This window comes from Ascaphus truei, chromosome 4 (assembly GCF_040206685.1).
Source record: "Ascaphus truei isolate aAscTru1 chromosome 4, aAscTru1.hap1, whole genome shotgun sequence".
In the NCBI taxonomy this organism is placed as follows: Eukaryota; Metazoa; Chordata; class Amphibia; order Anura; family Ascaphidae; genus Ascaphus; species Ascaphus truei.
In genome coordinates this window covers 290,107,964-290,134,348 of record NC_134486.1, presented here as the reverse complement: position 1 = coordinate 290,134,348, position 26,385 = coordinate 290,107,964, and the positions used below count along the sequence as shown (strand labels likewise).

The 26,385-nt window shown below is 42.0% G+C and overlaps 1 protein-coding gene across 1 annotated transcript; it reads right to left on the bottom strand.

Annotated features, from left to right (window-relative positions):
* Positions 1-6,006: 6,006 nt before the first annotated feature.
* Positions 6,007-24,981, bottom strand: SLC60A2 (solute carrier family 60 member 2). Its single transcript, XM_075597630.1, has 4 exons — positions 24,466-24,981; positions 19,167-19,335; positions 14,250-14,366; positions 6,007-7,999 (listed from the first exon to the last, which is right to left on the bottom strand). The coding sequence occupies exons 1-4, from the start codon at positions 24,739-24,741 to the stop codon at positions 6,771-6,773; spliced, it is 1,791 nt and encodes a 596-aa protein (XP_075453745.1). The 5' UTR covers positions 24,742-24,981; the 3' UTR covers positions 6,007-6,770.
* Between the last annotated feature and the right edge of the window lie 1,404 nt (positions 24,982-26,385).

Genomic DNA, 26,385 nt, shown 5'->3' with positions numbered 1-26,385 from the left:
TATTTATAGACATGTCCAGTAATACCAATATTTAGTATATATGGATTTATTCAACTGTATGTGATACGAGGCAGATTAAAGTAAGACCCAGTGTGTTGGTTCCTGCCCATGAACAGCAAATAATTGTAACTTCAGAACATGTCATTGCTCTGAATAACGTAATTACTATGCATAAACCACATATTTCAAAGTGATTTCACAGATGTGGAATAGTATGAGGAAACATTATTTGAACATTACTTCTACGGGTTCTACCAACAAGAGTAATGAATAGACTTTCTATATGAACAGACTGTATACACATCTCTGCCCCTTGATCGGTTTCCTGTGACTGGAATAAATGTAAAAACCAGAATAAAATGTGTTTTTTTGGGGGGGGTATATTCAAATTACGGTTTATTATGTATCTCCCTCCAGCAATTATGCAGGGGAGGGTGGGCGAGACGACTTTAACTGTTGGACTTTTTTGGCGTTCATATAAAACAAAACCTGGATAAACAAATTAGGTCGTTTTTATTATTGTGTATTCAATAATCAAATTCAACTATAATGTGCCTTCACTGCCCCACCAGCCAATTTTTGAAGTGAAACTTCTTTAGCTGCACCTTCCACATGATCAAAATGCAGTGGCAGTGAATGGAGTTAATGGGAACGGAAGTCCGTGGTGACGAAAATGACGTCACTGCCATTGGCCGCCAAACACCCCAGCCGAGCGAGCACCCGAGCACACCCTTCCGACCCAACCAGTGAGTCGTGTCCGTGTCCCCATACCTCCGCCGGAGGCCTGGCACCAGCAGCAGAATACAGCTCTGCTGGGGGAGAGAATGGGGGCTGCTCTTGGCGGGGCACTCAGACAGACCCACAGTGTCTCTGTACTTCTGCCAGCGGGGTGAGAGGGGGATCTGCTTGGGGGGGGGGGATAAAAGGGGGGGCAGGACCCTAAGAATAACACACAAGTAATTCAGTTACTATAAATATAGAAGTGCAAATACTAAAACACTTTCTAAGTCAAACTTCTTTGCATTTTGGCACTGACATTGTGTTTGATTAATTAAAAACATCACATTATAATTTCTGTGACAAAACAGTGACAAGATGAAGAAGTTTCACTTAAAATGTGCGTGATCAGCAAACACAACTTTGTTTTTAGGAAACTGCATTTTGTGTGGTGCACACAGGGGGGAGGAATGTTTCAGCTACCCCTGCCCCGCCACACCTGTTGTCAGCTCTTTCACTATGTGTATCTGTGAAACATGCATGCACACACCTGCTATTAGCTCTAACTAGCCCTGCCCCTCTGTCCTGCTAGCCTCACTCACTGACTCCCCAACCCTCGAACGCCTTCTGCTCTCCGATCACCCGCTCTCCTCACTGAGCTTTACACCTGTTAGTCGGGTCAGTCATCACTGTGCATAGCACAGGTGCCAGGGGAGAAATATTCACACATTTTCAAATGGGACGGGGAACACCATTTATTTTTTGCTCATTGGTCTATAAACCTTCCAACGATTCTAGAGATTAAATGTTCCACTCTCTTTAAAGGTATTGTGAACTTCCCTGTAGTTTTAATGTAGCAATTTGACTAGGTAATTACTCCGACTAGTTTATACAGGTCAGTACAGTAATAACCATCATTATACAACCCCCTGATGCTAAGAATGCCGTTATCTATTCCTAAACTATTAATTCTAATCATCCTGAAGAAAGTCCTAGGTTAACTGCATTGAAAAATACAAGTAAAAAAATAAATAAATCACAGCACATTGTTTAGTGCTAGAGTAAAAGGTAAAATGAAGCTGGTGAAACTGTGGGGCGATGTGCAATTTTTCCCCCATGCCGTAAGAAAAGGACAAAATGTGCTATGTTACAGCTGTGCATTTTTAACAGCATCAGTCCTATGAGAATTGCTATCAAGTGCTTTAAAGAGACAATCCAAGGCAAAAAAATTGCGTTTTTTTTTTTAACAGGTTTGATGCAGGGGGGCTCCGGAGCTGTACCCCGTTCATTTTCAGCTTCCAGAGATACCTTCGTAGAGGGTGTCGGTAGCTGCTCTGACAGCAGGTTCATGTAATGACAGAGTTTCAAAACTCCAGAACCCTGCGGACCAATAGGAAGCCTTCCGTGACGTCATCAAGTTTGGCTTCTTATTGACCTGCGGGAGCTTCCAACTTGACTCAGATACCTCCAAAGGGGGTGCTGCTATGTTTCTCGGGAAGCAGGGGGTCCTCAGAGCTCAAATTAATAAGGCTCAGCTCCAGCAAGCACCTGCTTCAAACCTCGGTTTAAAAAAAAAAAACCACATGAATTGCTCCTTTACAATGTTTATTCCAAATCACGACTGCCCGTGCCTGAAAGTCACAATGTTGCAGTTCTTTCAGTTACTTGTAAAAGATTTGTTCAAGGTTCAGTATAGTTGGTTTCCCTTTAAAAGGGTAATCCAAGCAATTAAATTAAAAAAAAATTAATTCATGCAGCCTTTGATTACCTTTATTGAAAACTAAATGGCATTTTAAGTAATCAATTAATTCTCCCGTGATCGATCAGCAAACTCCTGCTTCCCAGGGTTCCCTGAAATGGCTGCCCAAATCAAACTTCAGTCAGTGTAACTCACCTGTTACAATGTATTTATTACCTTATATTACTAAGGTAACATTATCTATTGTTACAGTTTGCAGGTCAATCTGCTGGGCATATTGGCAACAAATGATCACAAACAGGAAAGTGTTACAAAGATCTTAAACTGCTGGGGAGGTGGCTAAAACCCTCTATAGAAATCAAAGGATACTCCGTATATTAAAACTCAAAAAATGGCATAGTTGAATTTTAAAGTAAAAAAGGTGGTATGTATTAGATAGTACTACAGACCTGATTTAAACAAAAAAAATGTTAAAAAAAACAGGATATTGCTTGGATTGCTCCTTTAAAAGCCGCCAGCACTTTCTGTTGAGAATACCGGGTCTATATGGTTAATTACTGTAGCTTCTGGTTTGTGACCTACTACTAAATTCACTCATTCTGCTGACTCAACCTATACTGTGCTATTTAAGTTGCACATCAGGTACAAGAACGAATGTGCAGACCTGCTAGAACTTCAAATATTTAGTAACTTTACCAATCAACTTGTTTAAAACATTCCACATCTTTAAAGTGAACATTTTGCTTGCTACATAGTGTTGTTTCAGCCACCTTGGCTCAACCCCAAACAGGATATGTAGACAGGCAGGCAGCTGCTACTTAACACACAGTAACCCCAGTCTACCGGAATTACAAAAGTAACATTGAAAAATGATTGTAAAATGCTTAGGCCTGCTTTTTTTTTTTTTTAACACATTAAGACATGTAAGCTGTTTCCTCACAGTCATGAGATCACTTTGGTACACCTTGGGAAAAGAGACTAAAAATTCAATTGAGACACTGTTTTTTTGCAAGTTCACGCCCAATTCTGAATAGCTAAAATTGCCATACTACTTGTTACAGGAACAATAATTAGAATTGGGGCTGCGTGAGAAATGAACTCTTTACTGGTGCCACCATATGCTTTTGATATACTCCTTAAAAGAACCCATCAGCAGGAAGTATTAATCCCACCTGGTCTGTTACAAGATTGTATCATCCAGAAAAAGAAAACTTTTGCGCTTGCACACCATGGTTCTTAAAGATCTTTATCATGATGAACTGGAAATGTCACTTTCTGGACTGACAACAATGCTTTCTCCCTCCTCCATGAGGAATATCCAGCTTGTCCAGTTGCGCTACTATTGACAAAAATAAAATTTTAATTACTACTTTGAGGAAGGCGTGGGCTTTCCGTATTTATTTGCTCAAAGATCTCGGCTGTGGTTAGAAGTTGTCAGAAGCATTGTATCCGTTCTCATTTCAAAAGCAGCTTGGTTTCATCAAGTATATTCTTTGTGAGGCCTGGATTATAGTTCAGCCAGCTTCAGCGCTTTAATGAAATCTAATTTCAATGAGGATCTGGAGGCACCACATGCCAAAGAGGTTCCCTCTGCAATGTTCATTACTTAAATTATCACATGGGCTACTTCATTACTGCTCAATCTCCCTCTCGGAAAACCGAGGCAGTTCTGGCAGATGGTGTAGTGAAAGATACCACTTTCACTAGGGTATACAGATTAATATATTTTTCTGTGGATCAGCGATTCTAGCACAATGACAGAGGTAGGGATGTTTTTCGGTATCCTCAAATGCCTTTTGTTCTTTTTGTAGTCAGAAGTACTTTATTGGGGAATGGTCACTATGGAGCATTCTGCATCGTTAAGTGATGTACCTGCGCAGTAGCATGTTGCTTAATATTTATGTCACAGTAAGGCTCAAGTAAGAAGACCCAAAACGTAAAGAGCTGTAAATTGACAAACTATAAAACAAAACCCCTCAGTAAGAAAGCCGTTAAGGCCTGTTCAGTGTGGACACCTTACACAAGGAAATACAAAAAAGGACAATATTGCAACACAGCTTTTCAGATAATGTACTACCCAATGGCACGCTCTAACCAGGAATAAACCAGGGACACAGGCCTCTTAAAGCAGCATTTTCACTTGGGATAATTCGCAAGTTCGCAGAATCGGAGGGTCAGCTAACGGCTTCGGCTAACAGGAAGCCATGTTATTAATTGCTGCTTCCTATTAGACTTTGGTACCGAGCATAATGTATTTCTACATGGTAATGTAAAAAACAGAAAAAATACTGTGCGCTACTATCTAACTAACTACTAGGATTTATAATATATGGATATACACAGTGCAGTGACTAAACCATCAAAATATGTGATAAAAGATTATACCACAGCTCCCACAGTGAGATATGTAAAAAATAAATAAATTATATCACATAACCGTGTTGAGGATACGGGTGTCTGCTGCTATAAACACAGGGGGTGGCTCAGCACCCCACACACACTAAGAAAATGGAAACAAAAGAAAACAGCGCACAACGCCAAATGGTGAAGCAAGTTCAACAATATAATTCAAATTAAAGGGGTAATATATCTGCGTACATAATAAAGGTTGGTAAAGTGCATTCAAAAGACTGACACCCTGCCCCAGAACCAACGGAGTGGCACTAGCTGAGAGAAGCAACACCTGACTCTCCTGACAACAGCTGCTGAGTGGTAAACAGTGTGATACACACTAAATGCACTTTACCAACCTTTATTATGTACGCAGATATATTACCCCTTTAATTTGAATTATATTGTTGAACTTGCTTCACCATTTGGCGTTGTGCGCTGTTTTCTTTTGTCTACATGGGAATCCCTAGCACCGAAAATTGTAAATCATCTTGGAAACAGGATTCCAGAGCTGAAAGTAGCAATAAAACCAAAAAAATAAAAATCTGTGCATTTAAACGCATAATATTAGCATCTTGCTCCAAGAATGCCCTGGTTTTTTTGTTTGTTTTTTTAACACCAAAAATATCATGAGTTTCCTAATCTATAGCTTCTGATGTTACCATGGTAACCTTTAGCCTGCAATGGACTGTGGGGAGAGCTTAATTTTAACCTCCTGGACACCATTTCAAATGTTCATATCAGACGCATGATAGATAAAAAAAAACCCATTGGAAAGGAATAGAAACTCTAAAAATAAAGTGCCAAAAAAAAAATGCTGGCGAGATGGCGGCTTTAAGCACGGATATCATTGCTTTACCAATTTTAACTTATTCAAACAAATTCAACCAAGTTACCATGTTATAAAAGGGAAAACGGAACAAGAAATCCTAACTAATAACATGAGCAAAGAATTAGGAGTACCTGAAAATCAAAGCACCCGATAGGCTTGGCTCTGTCTAGAACCACCTGATCTGCTTTTTATCTTGCTTCAGCCAGATGCGATAAATGTACGCACAATTTTAACATGAATAAATTGCTATTTAAAAGTACTCCAGGCTTACTTTACCGAGTACACGTAACAATTTGTATTTTATAAAAAAAAAAAAAAGCCAGCTCACAACCGTAATCCAAGAGAATAGTAATTAACACCAAAACCATTTTTAAAAAAAAAGCCAACTGACTGACTTTTTATTAACACATCTCTACGTACAGTATTTCAGCCCAACATTTGCCCAGCCAAAAATAACATCCTGATTCGAAAAAAATAATGAAAAAAAAGAAAAAATGGTAAGTGCAATAATTGTTCAATTTTGCAATGTAACCCCTTTAATTCGCTCTGGTATAGAGGTGTTAAACTGCATTTTATATCCAGGGACATGTACAAATACACAGTATGATTTTTAACACTACTTCAAATTGTATTCTATAAGATTGTTCTACTTAGAACATGGAGACCAACAAATCATTATTAGAGTCGTCCAATAAATTATACAGCATCTGTTGAACCAAACTGCCCCTGCACCTTCATTTACAGTACTATGAGAGTAAAGTACTATTGCAGGGAAGGCCTTCTCAATAGAGATGGTCTGGTCTGTCACCACTCTGGTTTAGATACCAAAAATGTGAGGAACCTGGTTGCCATCTTGATTCAGACTATGCAAAAGTTGACGATTTGAGGCTTTTATATCATAGGTTCTCCAAGAAGACCGAGCTTTTCGAAGGCTGAGAGGTACAAAAGATATTCTCTAAGTACACATTGCAGTATCAAAAGGGAGATGTGAAACCTTAGTAAACACCTTTACGGATCTGAAATTTCCCTCCGGCTGACAAAAGGATTGTTTTATGTAATTATTATCAACACCTTTACTGCTGGCAAACCAACACCATTTAGCAATTCACTCAAGCAACAGGAAATTCATTTCTAATCATTTTTCTCTCTTTCTGCATTGAGATGTTTGTTGGAAGGGGAGCTGTTAGCCATTTGATCAGCTCCTGTCCCATTAGTGTTCGAGTGTGTCTGGTTAGAAACTTCTGAAGGGGGAGGATCCCCTGGCATGTCCTCAGAGGTCACTGTGCTACAGGTCCTGATTCGATCGTTCATTTCAATGACTTCAAAGTCTGCCGCGTTCCAGTGTTGCGCCTCTTCTTCCTCTTCTTCCTCTAGGCCAGAGGTTGAGAGTAAAGCCCTGCGATCCTCCCGCTCTCCTCTATCCCACCCGGCCTTGTCTCCTGGGGAGGTAGCCAGTTTGTACATGACTGGAAACAGAACTGCCGTCATCGTGGAGGACGCTAGGGCCATATACATAAGAATGGGGGTGGTGGGGAAGAGCCCCTGCAGATAACCCACAGAGGCTGGAATAGCCATTTCTCCAAGAGCGGCCCCAATCACAAATAAGGAAGCAGATTTCCCGCCTATGGTGGTATACTGTTGCACCCAGGAAAACCCACTGGGAAACGTTGTAGCCATTGAAGCTCCATACAGTGCACTTCCGGCCCAAAGTAGAACGTTGTTGTTGAAAAGAACTAAAACCAAGGATGACACCATGCAGCCAATTATGCTGAGAAGAAGCATGGTGCCAGGATACAAGCAGGTGGCAAAACAGATAGCCATTCCCCGCACCGCAGCAAATACACCCCAGAAAAGAGAATTTAATCCTGCTGCTTCATTATCTTCCATGTTTGCATAGACGGTGGCATAAGTGAAGATATAAGAGCCGTAGGTAACTTCTGCCCCAACATAGCAGAAAAAAAACAAGACAAGGAGAAAAATAAGGGCATTGTGGTATTTAGCGGTCCGACATTTCTCATCTGAGCCTTTTGCAGTTGCTTGGTTGGGTCTGCTTCTTGTGTACAAGACCAATAAAAATAGAGAGACCAGTAAAATGTATGTTCCGATAACAATGTAGGACAACATAGCACTAGACATTGCTATGCCGAATAATTCGATGGCTGGCTGTCCGTGAGCCGGTTGGCTTATATTAGAGCTGTCTAAGGTCTCCTTGATGGGGATCTTGTATAAGGGCAGCAAGTCCAGTGCCAGTTTAGCCAAAATTGGAGCCACAAAAGCCCCCACCGCAAAACTAAAGTGCAATGCTTGCACATGTGGCCCCGACTGATCTTCCCACGTGTTCATGACTACAATATTGCCACCTGAAATAAACAGAGAATAAATTAGAGAGACACATACAACACCCATATCCATAATTATCTACCTACACCTACTGTACATGGAGCATTGCCTACTACATTGCTTGTACTGTAGTATTGATCCAAAACTTGTGGCTACAACCATGGATGCCTCGTAATCCACAATATGTGGAACTACTGCTGATGGGGCAGCATTGTTTTACAGTGACAGAATAGAACAATGGTGCTCAAAGTGCTGTATGTGTGCTTCTGAAGGGAGGGAGACACTGGGTATTAAGGTATTTTGCATTGATATACTCAGTCCATAATGATGGGAGTGGGGGCACCAGGAAGCCCTGAAGATTAGGGAAGTTGTCCTAGGACACCCTCCTTCACCTCATTGGGATAGCCCCTTAAGAGTACTCACAGTCTGTTCACCTCCAGAGTCTCCCTTCCAATGCGTGCTGCTATATAAACGAATTCCAGAGATGTAGGTGTGTAGCGCACAGCATCCAGCAGAGAACAGGTCTGGCAAAAACTTTCTTTATTGGCAAGGCATTAAAAAGAGGGGCGCAACCCTTCAACGCGTTTCGTGCAAAGCACTTTGTCAAGAAGTGCCTCTACACGATATACAGCCACTTAAATACACAAAGTCTGTCAAATCTCGCGATATCTCGTGACGTCATCAGACCGCTACTATCCAATCAGAAGGACATTCCCCGCGCATGCGCGCTGCGATCGAGCCCAGCGCCAGCAAGATCACTGCATACCACGCCTCTCACCGTCCCTGCGATGTGTACCCGCTGGTAGACACAACGCTGATCAGGAGACCAGCCATGGGAGCGGCAATCAAGCACACCGGACCCCTCGCCACGCGCATGCGCATGCGGACATTCCAAACATGCCTGATCTACTGACTGATCGGTGCAGCTGAGCTGTCAAGTGTAGAAGAAGCAGACTCATCTGCACCGCTCCCCCAGCAGGGCAATAACAGCTTAATACACTACACATAAAAAGGCGGCCCATATCCACACAGATCTACGTTTAGCATGGCCCATAATGTTGCTATGCATCAAAGCAATTTAAACAAATACAATTTATTATCTAAACACTTAGCTAAACTACTCTAAACAAGATACCTTATTAAAATATAAGTATAAGCTATACTCATGTAAAAACAAATTGCTCCCTCTTGATGAACATGATCATTATGTATATATGAACAACAATAATAATTTGCATGTTAGTTATTTCTACTGTGGAGAGCCTAATAGAAAAAACACAGAAATGTATACTTTTTGACAATGTACACAAAGGTATTATTGAAAGCCATTATACTACAGTGGAAGTGAGGGACTACCAATAGTTTTATATTTGTGCCAGGTTTTGAGCAATTTTTTCATTATTAAAGAGTTTAGATTTATAATTGATACTGTTCTTATCCCAAACCAACCATATAATGAATCATCAACACAAGAATGTGTTATCTATAGACAATTCGTATAAACAAGTTCAGTCATATAAACTGTCATATGATGTCCACACAGTGTATTACAAAAATCATTATCAGGTCTGTTCCCAAAGAATGCTGTCAAAATTGAAATACATTTTTAATATTATTATTTTTTTGTAGATATTAGGACAGTTCTATTTAGATTACACGAATCCGTACTTTTCTACCATAAAGTCCATGATTACTTTATGAAGTGGTTTATAGTCCACTCCACATTAATTCCTTCTGGGAACCTTGTTCTGAGCGTAAAGATCCAAAAGGATTCTCTACAATTCAGAGTCTTGAGAACATCTCCCCCTCTCTCTTGTTTTTTAATTTTCTCTAAACCTATGAACGTGAAGTTCTTTATGCTGCCCTTACTACATTGCGTAAAATGTTTCGACACTGGGTGGTCCAGATCCCCTTTGCGAATTAGTCTACAATGTTCTTGCATTCTAATTTTTAGAGCCCTCGTAGTTCTACCAACATATCTCTTCCCACATCCACAACTGATAAGATAAACTACAAAACTTGTATTACAGTTAATATAGCTACCAATGTTATACTTTTTATGTGGACTGTGGGAAAAGAAATGCTGCGAGGGCTTCATAAATTGACACATGTTACAGCTATTGCATCTATACGAGCCCTTCGTCAGGAACCGGTCAGGCTCACCCATTTTGGTAGAGATTACACTTGGTGAAATAAACGTGGCCAATGTCTTAGCTCGCCTGTATACACACTTTGGGTCGGACTTTGTATACTCACTAAGAATGGGATCCATTCGTAATAGTTCCCAATGTTTGTTTATTATCTCTCGAACCTGACCACTTGATCTATTGTATTGAGATATAAATAGGGGGCACACCTTGTCATTGTGGTGAGTTGTGTTCTTCCCCTTTTGCTCATTCCTCATCCTGGACCCGGGGGGGAAGTGTGTTTTCTCTATCCATTTTCATTACTTCTGTGACAGTGGATTGGAGGGTCTCCCGATCATACCCTCTTTCTATGAATTTCTTGGTCAGCACCTCAGACTGGGCCTTGAAATCACTCATTGTGGAGCAATTCCTCCGTAGTCTGATGTACTGACCTTTGGGTATTCCCTTTACCACTGATCTGGGGTGACAGCTGTCCGCTCTAAGAAATGAATTCCTTGAGTTCGTTTTTGTATACACATCTGATTGTATTTTTTGGTCCATATCAATATAGAATAGAATGTCAAGGTAGCTAATGTGTTGTGAGTGATAATTTATCGTAAAGTGAATATCTAAAGTGTTTTTATTAATTTGGTTAAAAAATTCCAATAGTGTTTCTGTGCTCCCGTGCCATATAAAAATTAAGTCGTCTATAAAACGTTTATAAAAAATGATATTGTGTCTAAACAGATTGGTGCTATTGTAAATATACCGATATATCACCATCTCCCAAAGATCCACAAGACTTTGGTCGACCCTCCTGGTCGGCCGATTGTCTCTAGCATTGGATCTTTGGGAGATGGTCTGTCTCGGTATGTCAATTCCTATCTGCAGCCTTTTGTTGGGGCCTTGCCATCCCACATTCTGGACTCAGGTGACTTACTTACCAAAATAGAAAAGATTTCTTGGAATAAAGAATACCTGTGGGTGACTATGGATGTGGTCTCCCTCTACTCGATAATACAACACGATCTGGGCCTGACAGCTGTCCGACACTTTATAGAATGTCCAGGTAGCTCTCTGCCTATGACAACCTTCATCATGGAATCTATACTTTTTCTTCTCACACACAATTATTTTCTTTTTGAGCACAAGTTTTATTTACAACTTCGGGGGACGGCAATGGGGACAAGTTTTGCCCCCTCCTATGCCAATTTGTTTATGGGGTGGTGGGAGAACACTTTCATTTACAATAGCACCAATCTGTTTAGACACAATATCATTTTTTATAAACGTTTTATAGACGACTTAATTTTTATATGGCACGGGAGCACAGAAACACTATTGGAATTTTTTAACCAAATTAATAAAAACACTTTAGATATTCACTTTACGATAAATGATCACTCACAACACATTAGCTACCTTGACATTCTATTCTATATTGATATGGACCAAAAAATACAATCAGATGTGTATACAAAAACGAACTCAAGGAATTCATTTCTTAGAGCGGACAGCTGTCACCCCAGATCAGTGGTAAAGGGAATACCCAAAGGTCAGTACATCAGACTACGGAGGAATTGCTCCACAATGAGGGATTTCAAGGCCCAGTCTGAGGTGCTGACCAAGAAATTCATAGAAAGAGGGTATGATCGGGAGACCCTCCAATCCACTGTCACAGAAGTAATGAAAATGGATAGAGAAAACACACTTCCCCCCGGGTCCAGGATGAGGAATGAGCAAAAGGGGAAGAACACAACTCACCACAATGACAAGGTGTGCCCCCTATTTATATCTCAATACAATAGATCAAGTGGTCAGGTTCGAGAGATAATAAACAAACATTGGGAACTATTACGAATGGATCCCATTCTTAGTGAGTATACAAAGTCCGGCCCAAAGTGTGTATACAGGCGAGCTAAGACATTGGCCACGTTTATTTCACCAAGTGTAATCTCTACCAAAATGGGTGAGCCTGACCGGTTCCTGACGAAGGGCTCGTATAGATGCAATAGCTGTAACATGTGTCAATTTATGAAGCCCTCGCAGCATTTCTTTTCCCACAGTCCACATAAAAAGTATAACATTGGTAGCTATATTAACTGTAATACAAGTTTTGTAGTTTATCTTATCAGTTGTGGATGTGGGAAGAGATATGTTGGTAGAACTACGAGGGCTCTAAAAATTAGAATGCAAGAACATTGTAGACTAATTCGCAAAGGGGATCTGGACCACCCAGTGTCGAAACATTTTACGCAATGTAGTAAGGGCAGCATAAAGAACTTCACGTTCATAGGTTTAGAGAAAATTAAAAAACAAGAGAGAGGGGGAGATGTTCTCAAGACTCTGAATTGTAGAGAATCCTTTTGGATCTTTACGCTCAGAACAAGGTTCCCAGAAGGAATTAATGTGGAGTGGACTATAAACCACTTCATAAAGTAATCATGGACTTTATGGTAGAAAAGTACGGATTCGTGTAATCTAAATAGAACTGTCCTAATATCTACAAAAAAATAATAATATTAAAAATGTATTTCAATTTTGACAGCATTCTTTGGGAACAGACCTGATAATGATTTTTGTAATACACTGTGTGGACATCATATGACAGTTTATATGACTGAACTTGTTTATACGAATTGTCTATAGATAACAAATTCTTGTGTTGATGATTCATTATATGGTTGGTTTGGGATAAGAACAGTATCAATTATAAATCTAAACTCTTTAATAATGAAAAAATTGCTCAAAACCTGGCACAAATATAAAACTATTGGTAGTCCCTCACTTCCACTGTAGTATAATGGCTTTCAATAATACCTTTGTGTACATTGTCAAAAAGTATACATTTCTGTGTTTTTTCTATTAGGCTCTCCACAGTAGAAATAACTAACATGCAAATTATTATTGTTGTTCATATATACATAATGATCATGTTCATCAAGAGGGAGCAATTTGTTTTTACATGAGTATAGCTTATACTTATATTTTAATAAGGTATCTTGTTTAGAGTAGTTTAGCTAAGTGTTTAGATAATAAATTGTATTTGTTTAAATTGCTTTGATGCATAGCAACATTATGGGCCATGCTAAACGTAGATCTGTGTGGATATGGGCCGCCTTTTTATGTGTAGTGTATTAAGCTGTTATTGCCCTGCTGGGGGAGCGGTGCAGATGAGTCTGCTTCTTCTACACTTGACAGCTCAGCTGCACCGATCAGTCAGTAGATCAGGCATGTTTGGAATGTCCGCATGCGCATGCGCGTGGCGAGGGGTCCGGTGTGCTTGATTGCCGCTCCCATGGCTGGTCTCCTGATCAGCGTTGTGTCTACCAGCGGGTACACATCGCAGGGACGGTGAGAGGCGTGGTATGCAGTGATCTTGCTGGCGCTGGGCTCGATCGCGGCGCGCATGCGCGGGGAATGTCCTTCTGATTGGATAGTAGCGGTCTGATGACGTCACGAGATATCGCGAGATTTGACAGACTTTGTGTATTTAAGTGGCTGTATATCGTGTAGAGGCACTTCTTGACAAAGTGCTTTGCACGAAACGCGTTGAAGGGTTGCGCCCCTCTTTTTAATGCCTTGCCAATAAAGAAAGTTTTTGCCAGACCTGTTCTCTGCTGGATGCTGTGCGCTACACACCTACATCTCTTGTTTTACAGTGAACAGCAATGTGTACAATTGCATTATTTAAAAAATAATCCGAGAGGGGGGGAGGGAGAGGTGAGAGATCATCTATCCATGGGGGGGGGGGGGGGGGGGTGTGATGTGAGTTGCAGGGGGGGATGTGAGGGGGGTGATGCGAGATGCATGGGGGGGTGATGCGAGATGCAGGGGGGGTGATGCGAGATGCATGGGGGGGTGATGCGAGATGCAGGGGGGGCGGTGATGTTTAAACCAAAATCATTACAAAATATATACACATTGTTTATTCAAAAGTATGAGTTAATTATTATTTATTACCCCTACTGCTTTACACGTCTATTTTGTGATGTACCCGTCGAACATTTGTCATCCAGATAGGGGTTTCCCGAAATACTTAAAGGTTTCCTCCAAACAAAAAGGTTGGGAATCACTGCATTAGAGCCACGTTGGACAGTTACCTTTTTGCTTACACATTTCTTATGTGAATTAGTCTGCTTACCAGTGTCTAGGAATCCCATTGACAGGCCCACAACTGACATCACACCAGTTAACAACACTGCTTTCCTACACCAAGGCACAGCATAAAGACCGGCCGCCGTCGCCAACATAGACGTTCCTGCAAGAGAGAAACATCTTATGAAGCATGCAACAAATAAACATAATGGGAAAAAAGAAGATAAATAATTCCATACATTGAGAAGTGGATCATTTCGGAAGAACTTTAGTTGATTGTTGAAGCAACATTCTCCAGGCCTCCCCCCACCGCACCCACCGTATATATATATATATATATATATATATATATATATATATATATATATATATATATATATATATATATATATATATTATATTATATATATAATATATATATATACATATATTATATATATATATACAGTGTTCGACAAACCTATACATTTGCACGCCCCGAGCGAGTGGATTTAACATCGTGGCGAGCTCCTATTGGCCCAAGCAGCACACGTGTGGTATTTTTTTGTTCGGCGAGTAGATTTTTTGGTGATTTGTCGACCACTATGTGTATTATAGGTATGTATGTATGTATGTATGTATGTATGTATGTATGTATGTATGTATGTGTGCTCATTTGCATGTCATTTCCCAGAATCCCTTGCTGCAGTGGAAGTGCTGTATGCTGGGTGATAATGGGGAAAGGCGGGGTTGCAGACCTGCCTAAGACATGCAGATGAGCATACAGCTATATTTGCATATTTGCTTTCCTGTGGAGGGTTTTTGTCACTTTTTTTACTCACCATAACTTAACTCAGTATTATGGTTTGGCCTATCCCATAAGCCTCTCTTGCATTCCCAGTAAAATCAACCCCACACTGATGAGACCCATCAAGGTCGAAACAGCTGTCTGTGGGTGGTTTTCTGGGTATGCACCTTAACCCTGGCTGTGCTCAAAGTTGTGACCATGCAGCAAGCTTAAGCCTATAGGGAACCATGTTAAAAATGGTTATTGAGGCAAAAAGTGACACTGTGTGCTCATTTGCATGTCATTTCCCAGAATCCCTTGCTGCAGTGGAAGTGCTGTATGCTGGGTGATAATGGGGAAAGGCGGGGTTGCAGACCTGCCTAAGACATGCAGATGAACATACAGCTATATTTGCATATATATATATATATATATATATATATATATATATATATATATATATATATATATATATATATATATATATATATATATATATATATATATATATATATATTCCAGAATTTAACTGCATTTACTTGGCTCTAGAACCTCCCAATTACCGACATCTTTACCTTAGTTTTTGTAGGTCTGTCTAATCAGACATCACTCAATTAATTTGTTTTTAACCCATATGCCATATTTCTGATATTAAGATTAAAGTAGTACCGCAATTGATCAGCCCTTTGTATATTTTATGCCTAAACCGTCTTCATGCAGACCCATAAACAGTACTTAACACTGAATTGTAAGATTTCAAAAAGCTCTAAAGCAGTTCTTATAGCAAACGTACGATTTCACTATAGCTTTTGTTATGATAAAAACGTGCTTAACATGTATGCACACTAAGTTTTGCTGTGGCAGGGGAACTCTGAAGATAGAAGTGAACAGATCAGATGCCTTTCTCTTCCAAGCTTAATGAGAGGCTTACATATTCATCCACAATTAAATAAATTCGCAATTATTTAAGATGGGTAAGACAACAAACAATAATCACAAGCACTTCACAGATGCTAAAGATACTCTGGGAGTGCCGTTATCACGACATAAACCATACCCAACCTTTACAGTGCCAGGGGTCCAGCGGCACCAGTCTAGGACATTTGGTTGTGGCCGTTTCACCGCGACCAAATAACCGCCGGAGCTGCGAGTCATCCTGCCTCCAGGATGTGACGCCACCAGCCGCAAAGGTAAAGGTCTAAGCTTAATCCTAACCACCAAAACCCCTAACTAAACCCCTGCATTAACTACTAAAACTTACATTCTCCTAGAAGCGTCCGGTGGCGGATCGACAGCGGTAGAGGGTCTGTCTGTGGCCAAAAAACAGTCATTTGGTCGCAGCAAAAGGACTGCTACCAAAATGTCCCATTCCGCTCTGGCACTTCCCGGTCATGTGATCACTCCTGGAGCGAACACCATGCGAAAGGTGTTCCACTTTCGTTTGGATCAGGGCTGGCTGCTTGGACCGAGCGAGCAGTCCGCGCTGCCCCAGAAAACAAACAAGTGGCCATGACATACCGGGTTCATCATAATGGCTCTCTAAAGGGTCAAATTATTATTATGTTTTACTTCCTACAAAACCATTCTATTCATCTTTCTTTAATCCTCCAGCTCACTGACCAAGCAGTGTCACATAGTGTATCTTAGTAATAGGAGTTGATATGTGAAACTATACTGTTGGTACCAACCGGAGCAATGGCATTCTAATTAATTAATAATCCCCAAAGGACAGGGCATTACCTGCCCATTAATGCTCTGGGTGAAGGATTTCAAGTAGGGCTTCAACCTATCCAAGGTATTAATGACCAGGTAATGTCCTGTCCTGAGGAGATTATTACTATTAGAGGACAATCGTTTTTTATTATATTTTGTGCGTTCATTGATGGAGAAGCTTTTTCCAATGTTGGTAGAGAGATGTTATGGTGTTCTTCCGCCAACATTTAATAAAATAGTTCCTGCAAATGGAGCACATAAAAGAGAAGAAATCTTCAAAGGCTGCTCCGCTCCTCCTCTGAAAGATCAGTGGCTCAAATTACATCTCCATCCCCTCCTCCAAAAAGGTCTCCATATCTGAATTTGTTGCTTCAGCTCCCTCTAGCAAAGGCCTCCAAAGTAGGGGTGTACCGAGTACCCGGAATTACCCGGTACCCGGCACATTACCAGCTACCCGGACCCGGCAACTGAGGAGTGGGCCCGGTGCCGGGTAATGTCAGAGTAGCTGAAAATCTTATTAATTACCTTTCAGCCGGCGTGGGACAGCAGGAATGTATTGCACCGCAGGAGCGGAGGTGGGGCGGGTGCGGAGGTGGGGCGGGAGCGGAGGAGGGGCGGGAGCGTAGGTGGAGTGGGCGCAGAGGCTCACTGTTGGGGCGGCGGGCGGGAGCAGAGGCTCACTGTTGGGGCGGGCAGCAGGGTCGCCGCCACCATGCAGGTAAGTGTCATACCGGATAAACGGCCGGGTAGAACCATTGATTTTGGCCGGGTACCCGTTCCCCGTTTATTTTATTTTTTTTAATCGCTACCCGGTACAACACTACTCCAAAGCTGAAGTTGTGGCTCCAGTCTCCTCGTCCTCTCAAAGCCTCTGTGGTTCAAGTTCACGACCTTTGAAGATGTGGAGAGCTTTGAGGGGGGTGGAGACGGTTCTGCAGTCTCAGTGGCCTCCGCCGGAGGGGCAGAGCCAGGCTTGATCTAAAAGGAATAGCGAGATGGTCGGTGCACAGAAGCTGCAGTTGGATCAGCCGTGTACCAATTTAGAAGTGATTAAATATACTTTTGTCCTTAAAGTAGCTTCAGTTTTGAAGATTCTCATTGTTTTGTTTATGAGGAATATATATTTATTTTTCAGCACGTATTGTTATCGAATTATAATGTTATGTACTTTGTGACAGTCCAGGCATTCCCAAGCTATTACTGCCAGGAAGTTGAACCAATCAGAGCAGGATTGCATTACAGGCATCCTTCAATATACGGCAAATCAGTATACGTAATTTCGCTATAACATAATTTATAAATGATGGGAGAAATGTGATATACGGAATGTTCAATCTCCAAATCTTCCTGTAGCACCGCCTCCCATTTTTTGTGAAAGTATTTTTACTTTGTGACTTATAACCAGTGGTCGACAAATCACCAAAAAATCTACTCGCCACACAAAAAAATCTACTCGCCACCTAGTACCAAACGTGTGCTGCTTGGGCCAATAGGAGCTCGCCACAATGTTAAATCCACTCGCCTGGGGCGAGCAAATGTATAGGTTTGTCGAACACTGCTTATAACCATTATTAATATTTTATCATAAAATTATCAATGTTCTATTAAATGTGCTTTTAAAAAAAATTAAAAAAATGTGCATTCTCAATTGTAATTTTATTATGTCTTGTGGCCAAATTTTTTTTCCCCATACGAACCCAGGGCTCCATATAGGAAATTTCACTTTACGGACCACTTTTCCAGAACGCATTTGTTCCATGTATCGAGGGATTCTTTGTATTTCACTTTCTTTTTAACCTGCAACTCTTCTTACCTCATGGAGATATAGATAAAGCTGGCGAAAAGGTTACCCTGTGAAGTGAGGCCATGCTACCTCACATCTACTTGCAATGAGAAGGTAATGGTGACGCCTCAGGCAGGAAAAGCATGGTCCAAATGGTTCTGTTGAACGCTACTTACTCACGTATCTGGCTGTAAAGGTGGTAATGCTGCTAAATACAATGGTATATCAAGGCAACACCCAGTTTCACATTAAAAGTAGTACTACCAAAAACAAATGTACTTCTAAGCTCTGGAGCACAATAATTCAGATATCATAGAAACCAACAATGGGGGGTTGGGGGGGACAAAAAGGGTTCAGAAACTATAAATATACCACAAAAGAACCAGAAACCCCCACATTTGTACTCAGTCTTTTTTAATAGTATAAAATATTAATACAATATTTTTTTTTCAATTCCCTATTCACTGAAGAAAAATAGCATATTGCATTTGTCATAAACGAGAGAAAGTGTGAGATATATAACTATACACACACACACACACACACACACACACACACACACACACACACACACACACACACACACACACACAGATCATGAATGCCAATTAGCAATTTCTGGTTCTTTTTGTGGTATAGTAACATAAGCATTTGTAGAATTTATCACTTGTACATAAGCACAAGTGCCTTCAATAACCTACCCAAAAGAAGGTGGTGATTCATGCAGTCAAAGAGGATTCCTCCAACCACTGAACCTCCAAGATATCCTAAGGAACGTCCGACGAAAATGAAGGAAATGTTGGCAACATTGCTGTCTACATTTGCAGCTAGATCAGGGAATGTGGGTCCAAGTACAGCAATAGCCATTCCCTACGGGCAGAAATGTAAATTACACTCACAGTATATGCCATAGTATCCTTCTACCACCACATTTTGTGTGTCTACATATCCAACCAGTTAGTGACCTTATAAAATCAGATCTATTTAAAAAGGATTAGACAATTTTTTCCACCAGCAGCCACAGATTTTTGATGCGAGAAACCAAACACACGCAGCTACAATTTAATCTGCTTGGGTATTGTGTGTGTTAGGCACCAGTTGGGATCCAAAAGGCAAACGAAAATGAATATTAATGATTAAACATCACAAATCTGATTTATGTTTAGTTACAGTATGAAGTTCTAATAGCATACATTTCAAAAACCTTTTTAACCCTTATATGAATGTAATTCATTTAAATACCGGTTAAAAAATAATAATCACACGATACACTCATATCATTATTACTCTGTTATAGATTGCACACCAAGTTTCAAAAATTATTTTAACCATTCAAAAAACAGGAGACTTGCCAGCAATGTTTCGCTTTATCGTGCTTTTCTGGCCAGCATTTAGGTGCTCCATAAAGATAAATCCATTTCTATTGTAGACAATAGATGTCCAAAGTAATTGCTCACAGAAGAATATTAAAAGCCCACTTCAATCTCACTTCTAAAGCTGATGAAATGAATAAAACTACATTTTACAAAGGGCAAGCAAATCAGGTATAAACAAAAAAAGACTGACTTGGTCAACACTTTGGTACACACACATTGTATCTTGATTCCTACAGCTCTTTAAAATATGTACAGTACATATATGAGATTTAGGAGAAATTGCAGCTGTTTAATCTCAGATCATTTTCAACTCCACACATTTTATTTATAACTCACTCCTTTCTTAACTGCTTGGAAGAATTGACATGTATGATTTCTAGTCTGTGACAAATATGTATTATTCAAGATAGAAGTCAGGTAGTTATCCACAAAATAGTAGGAGTACAGGTACAGGTACATTGTACTGGTTTTTAGGCATATCGTTTTGAATGTATAGTTATTATTTTTCCATAATTCATTCCCCTATTGTTTCTCCCTGTCTCTCCCCCCCACCCCCCCCCCCCCCTCTCTCCTTATCGCTATTTTAAATTCACCTCCATCTGGTTCATTTTATTGTGCACCAGGAACGCTTTCTTGGCAATGTAGATTTAATATAATGGCTATAAAAGTAACCATCATCACATTCAGCTCCATACTATTTCCAATGACAAAGCAAGGGCGGGCAGAGCTAATTCTGTAAGTGACATTGGCTTTCGGGCATCCCCATTGTGACGTCAGACGCCAGATTTCCCCACCAGGGGGCATCGAACACTGTCAGGAGCGCTCATGAGGGCAGAGGAGTAAAAGGATCGATCCCCGAAGGGAAGCGGATAGAACTAATTTTTACTGTGGATGTATTGTAAGTGTACGTAACATTTCCCACTAGAAGTATTAAAAATGACTGCACAATGAAGCTTCCTCTGGTGTGCTCTTCTATTTTCTAAGGGGGGGGGGGGGGCGGGAGATAGCATAGCAAGTGTAATGTTGCACAGGAAGACACAGCCTTGCTTAAACCTTTGATCTCAGAGTATTTCTCTGGTGTGTGTTCTTTATACCTGAAGCAGCGGAACCTATTCCTTTAAGAGTAGTGGCTCATGTGGAGTGGGAGTGGCTCAGTGAGTAACGACATTGACTGGCACAGAGTTTGAAGCAGGGTGTCGGCTCCTTGTGACCTTGGGTAAGTCACTTTATCTCCCTGTGCCTCAGGCACCAAAAACATAGATTGTAAGCTCCACGGGGCAGTGACCTGTGCCTGCAAAATGTCTCTGTAAAGCGCTACGTAAAACTAGCAGCGCTATACAAGAACATGCTATTATTATGTATACAGTCAGATATAGAATATAGGTCTGGCACTGCATGTAATATAAACAAAGTGATACAAACAAGTTGTAACAATGTCGAATAATGCAGAAATGATAACATGGTGGCATAAAAACACTAATTAATATACAGTATGGAAGTTTTGAAAAATTGTATAACTGAACTACATGACATGGAAGTAATGTATCCCAACCCCAACTCTCCCCACTATTTTCATTTAGCCTCTTTCTGTTTGTACCCCCCAACATGCGAATGTCTAAAATACTTGTGTAGCATTTAACTCTTAAATACATAATAAAAACAAAGTTTATAAAAAGAGGAGTGGCTCAGTGAGTAAAGACACTGACTCTGTAAACAATGACAGCATTTGAATCAGGAGATCCTGGTTCAATTCCTTGTGTCAGCTCCTTGTCAAGTCACTACCTCCTTGTACCTCAGGCATCAAAATCATAGATTGTAAGCTCAATGGAGCAGGGACCCATGTCTGCAAAAATGCCTATGTGCTGCGTACCATGCACTATACCGTGAATCGCTTCCAATTCCATTGGGAGAAAAGCACTCTATAAAATAAAGTTATTACATGTCTTAAAGCTGCAGATTTTTTTAAATATATATATAAATATTTTTGCCCCATTCAATATGTGCATCAATACAATCTGCACACTGACAAGTGATTAGCTAAGATGCAGATCGATCTGTTCTCCTGTAATCAATCGCATGCTCCGGGTAATTTAATTCAGTTCTTGCACAGCATTGTGGGCAATGTAGTCCTGGAATATAATTGACTGGGCAGTTACTAGATACAATTGGTGCACTGCTAGAGAGGGCGGGGCTCAAGAGCCAGAGTCTCTCAGAAGGGAAATTGGAAATGCTTCCTACATTAGAAACATTTAAAAAGTCTTAAAACAAGAATTTTTTTTTTAATTGCTACAAGTATGTTCTCATAGTACAGTACTGATTTATTTACGTGTATAGGCTCAGTCAATAAAAGTACAGTACTTCTTTCCCAGCTGTATGTAAAATATGTTCAGTTACAAGAGCATTACTGGTTATACAGCCACTTTGGAAAATTAAAGGACTTCATAGGAAGTGGAGTTGAAATAAAGTGAAAGCGTTCAGCGTCGTATAAACTTCTTTAACATGTTTAATGTTGACCGCTCACGAGCATATATTTAAACTGCTTACCAATGAAAAATAGCATATTTGTGTTAGTGGTCAATTGGTTGATAACAAACAGGCTGCAGTGATCTCAGGGATACTATATACTTATATAGTATGATCCATCCCAATAGGAAAAAATTCCTTCCCGATACCAATAATGGCAAATCAGATTTCTTCCAGGATCAATGCTCTACCAATGTTTTAACTTATTTGGCCTATCACTGTATACCTTTTCTTAAAGATATCTACAGTATCAGTCATCACAGTCGCCGTGGGTAGTAAATTCTGCATCAAATATTTTACACTAGGGACACAATTCAATATATGCTACACTCGAGCATTGGGACTTAAGTGCTAAAGCTTTGCACCCTTTAATGAACTTGGGCCAAAGTAGGCAACGTGCAATACTGGCAGCCTCACACTGAAGTCATGTCTGGAAATAAGCACACCCTGTACACCACAGCCATGTAGAGTAAAGGGATAGCTTTTTATAAAACAAATATAATCACTGCGCTTCTCCATGTAAAGAGCATGCAGCTAGTGAAGGAAATGGCCATACAAATGTGCAAAACAGAAAGTGAATCCCTGCGCTTCTCCCATAGGGATAGCAATCAATGGGGAATATATATATATATATGTATGGTGTAAATATCTATAAGAAAAAAGGAGACTTTTGGTATACATCCTTTGATCAAATAATGCCAAGCCTGCTAACCACGTCAAGGTAAGTCTCTTTAGCAGGTCCCTACGCTAAATGCATACTAGTGTTATGTGAAATAAGCCCAGAAGGGGTTAAAATATCAAAGCATATGCTTGTATAACCTAGTGCAATTAAAAACTGGTATATACCAGTACAGATACTCACATGTAAGTGAAGTGGAATAAGGGGACCTTGCTAGGAGATTATATACCTAGAAGAGGAGGGGCTGGCCTGCCACAAACTGCTCAATAAGCAGTTGCAGGTGATTGGCTAAATATATTCAATTACACCATAGTAGTGTTGCCCTCTAGGAGCGTGCTGCAAAGGATTAAAATCGGCCCAACAAATAATGTAAATTTTTATGCTTTAACTGCAGTTACAAGAGTATATCAAGTTTTCAGGACCAGTAAGTTTCCCTTCTTCAGCTGGCGACGCGACCGATGACGTCACCCGCGAAAGTTATAATTTAAATTTCAGTGAGACAGTCACATGTGGCTACAGTCTCTGAAAAATCAAATTTACCCGGCTTCCAAATTTTTGGTCACGACGTCGCCCGTAACGCTTACTATAAGCGCTCGCGACAGAGTCAATTGTTTTGTTTTGGAGCGACGTTGCATCGTCGGCACTATAAGCGCAGCCTAAGATAGGATGCTGGAGGAGGCGTGTGACAACACCCAAAATCCTCCCGGGTAACAGGCAAGGGACAGAAACAAAAAACATCCAGGGCGATATGACAGGTGACAGAAAAAAAAAACCCCATACACCTCTGGGTCAACACAGGAGGCAGACGACAGCCACTTTTGGTACCAGAATTAGATTGCAAGCTCTTGGGGGCTCGTCCCGTCTGCAAAAATTCTACATGCACCAATTGCCAGCACTACACAATAAAAATACATTACTACGTAAGGACAAGTGACAATGCGCCGAAAAAAGGGAGGGGAACACAGCAAAACCAAAACACCCTTCAGGACATGAACTCTTCAACTGGCCCCGTAAGGGCCCTCGCCCTCTCTGCTGCTGCTAACTTCATACTAGCGGCTTGTTAAACCAGCTGCAGTTTCTCACACAAACTCACTTTTAAACTAAGTTAATGTAGATATCTATGTGGGTCAGGTGTGCAGAATATATATTATCCACAGAACGGTATCAACTGCTTTTGATTATTAAGCTCGGCTAACACGGTACATATATATATATATATTTTACATACATACATATAGTACATGTTAGAAATGCCTACAAAAGGTTGCAATATAGTACTTTATAAGTCTTCCGATGTATCTCACATTACATAATATGCTTGTGGCTCTTCTGCTCCTAGATGTTAGCTGATCTGACCCCTTTGGCACACAGGTCACAGGTCCCCTTTGGCACACAGGTCCCCTCCCCCCCCCCCCTTCTTACCAGCCCCAGGAAGGAGGCGCACAGCACGGTAGTGACGCACCACCTCGGCTCCCCCGAGCACCGGGCCCCGCTCCTCCTCCTCCTCCCGCCGGCAGCCACCAGCCGCACCTCGTCCGCCGCCGCTGTCGGCACCCTCCCTCCCCGCTCATCCTCCTCCCCACGCCTCGCTCCCGTCCTTTTCTCAAACAACGTGTCCTCTTCTTCTTCTTCCTCCTCTTCCTCCTCCTCCTCCGCAGCGCGGGCGAAGCGCACCTGCTTCTTCTTGCCGCCCGCCATGCCTCGCGCCTCTACGCGGCCAACCGTCAGGGCCACGTCATGCCTCGTGACACCTCTGTCCCCTCCCCAAGTCAGTAGTGTATCTTTATGTTCCCGGTGTGGCGTGTTCGTATCCAGCCCGCGGCCTGTCCTTCGTCACCCCCGGATACAGCCTCACCCGCGGAGCGGACCGGTCTGACGGCCGAGCGCGGCGACACGTCTCCCTCCACCTGACAGCTGGCGGAAACCCCGCCCCCTGCCGTTACCATGGGAACGCGGGGACGCGCGCCCCCTGTCACGTGAGGCCGTGACGGTGTGAACAGCATGTGCAAGTCTGGTAGCACAGCAGAGTTGCAAGCAAACAGTTTACAGCACAGGCTGCTGCTGCTGCTGCTGCTGCTGCTGCTGCTGCTGCTGCTGCTGCTGCTGCTGCTGCTGCTGCTGCTGCTGCTGCTGCTGCTGCTGCTGCTGCTGCTGCTGCTGCTGCTGCTTTTACAGGACAAAGGAAATTCATATCATTTAGAGCCTTTCTTTTTCTGGTCTGTGGAGCATGACTAGTGTATAAGACCATTTATTCAGGCTAAGGCTACGTCCCCGCTGAGCGTGCTGTGCGCTCGGCGCTTGCCGCATTTACTTATTGCAGTCTTTATGTGGAAGTCCCGGCTCACGCGGCGCACGCTCACCCAAGCTTGGCACTTGAGCAGGCAAAAAAAACCTGCCTTTGAAGCGCGCTCAACTTGTCCCCAATGCCTCCCCGTCCGCGCTTGCAAAATAGGCAGGACACCCGGCGCTCATGCTTAGAGAGTTGGTGACGTCACTGCTCTCTAGCATAAGGCGGTCAGCGCCAGCGGAGACGCAGCCTTAGGCCTCGGCCAGGCAGGGAACGGGCGCGCTGGCGCTCGTGGGCTGTGCCCTGCTTGGCCGGGCGATTCGTGGCCGGCTAGGCGCTCGCTCGCCTGGGGGCACGGCCACGACATCACGGAGCTGGGGGCGAACCGCTCACGTGACGCGCTTGTGAGCGGCAAATTCAAGTTTGCTTGCTCTGAGTGCTGAGCGGGCGCGCTCACGCTCGCCACGATGAGACACATTGCAACAATGTGTGTGGCCAGCGTGCAGGCGTGCCTGCTCGGCGCTTAGCTGCTTGCCGAGCAAGCAAATTTGAATTTGCTACTCGCAAGTGCGTCACGTGAGCAGTTCGCCCAATGAGGGCCAACCAGCTCCATGACATCGTGGCCGCGCCCCAAGACGTGCGCGCACCTAGCCGGCCACGAATCACCCGGCCGAGCAGGGCGCAGCGCGCGAGGGCGCTCACCTTCGCCACGATGAGACACATTGCGACAATGTGTGTGGCCAGCGGGCGCGCTTGCTCGGCACTTAGCTGCTTGCCGAGCAAATTCAAAATTGCTGCTCGCAAACGCATCATGTGAGCGGTTCGCCCAATGAACTCCAGCGCACCCGTTCCCTACCTGGCCGAAGCCTAAAGGAGCTTTGTGCCTGTGTCAAACAAGTGTAGAAACTCCAAAGGCAGGAAGAGACCTTATTTTTTTTCCCCCAAGGCACCTTAATTACTGTTCCAAAAATGTATTACCTTTTAAAAGTGCTCTTCCACTAGGACTAAAATGAATGAATCGCGGTGATATGATGAATGTAGAGATGTGCTACATT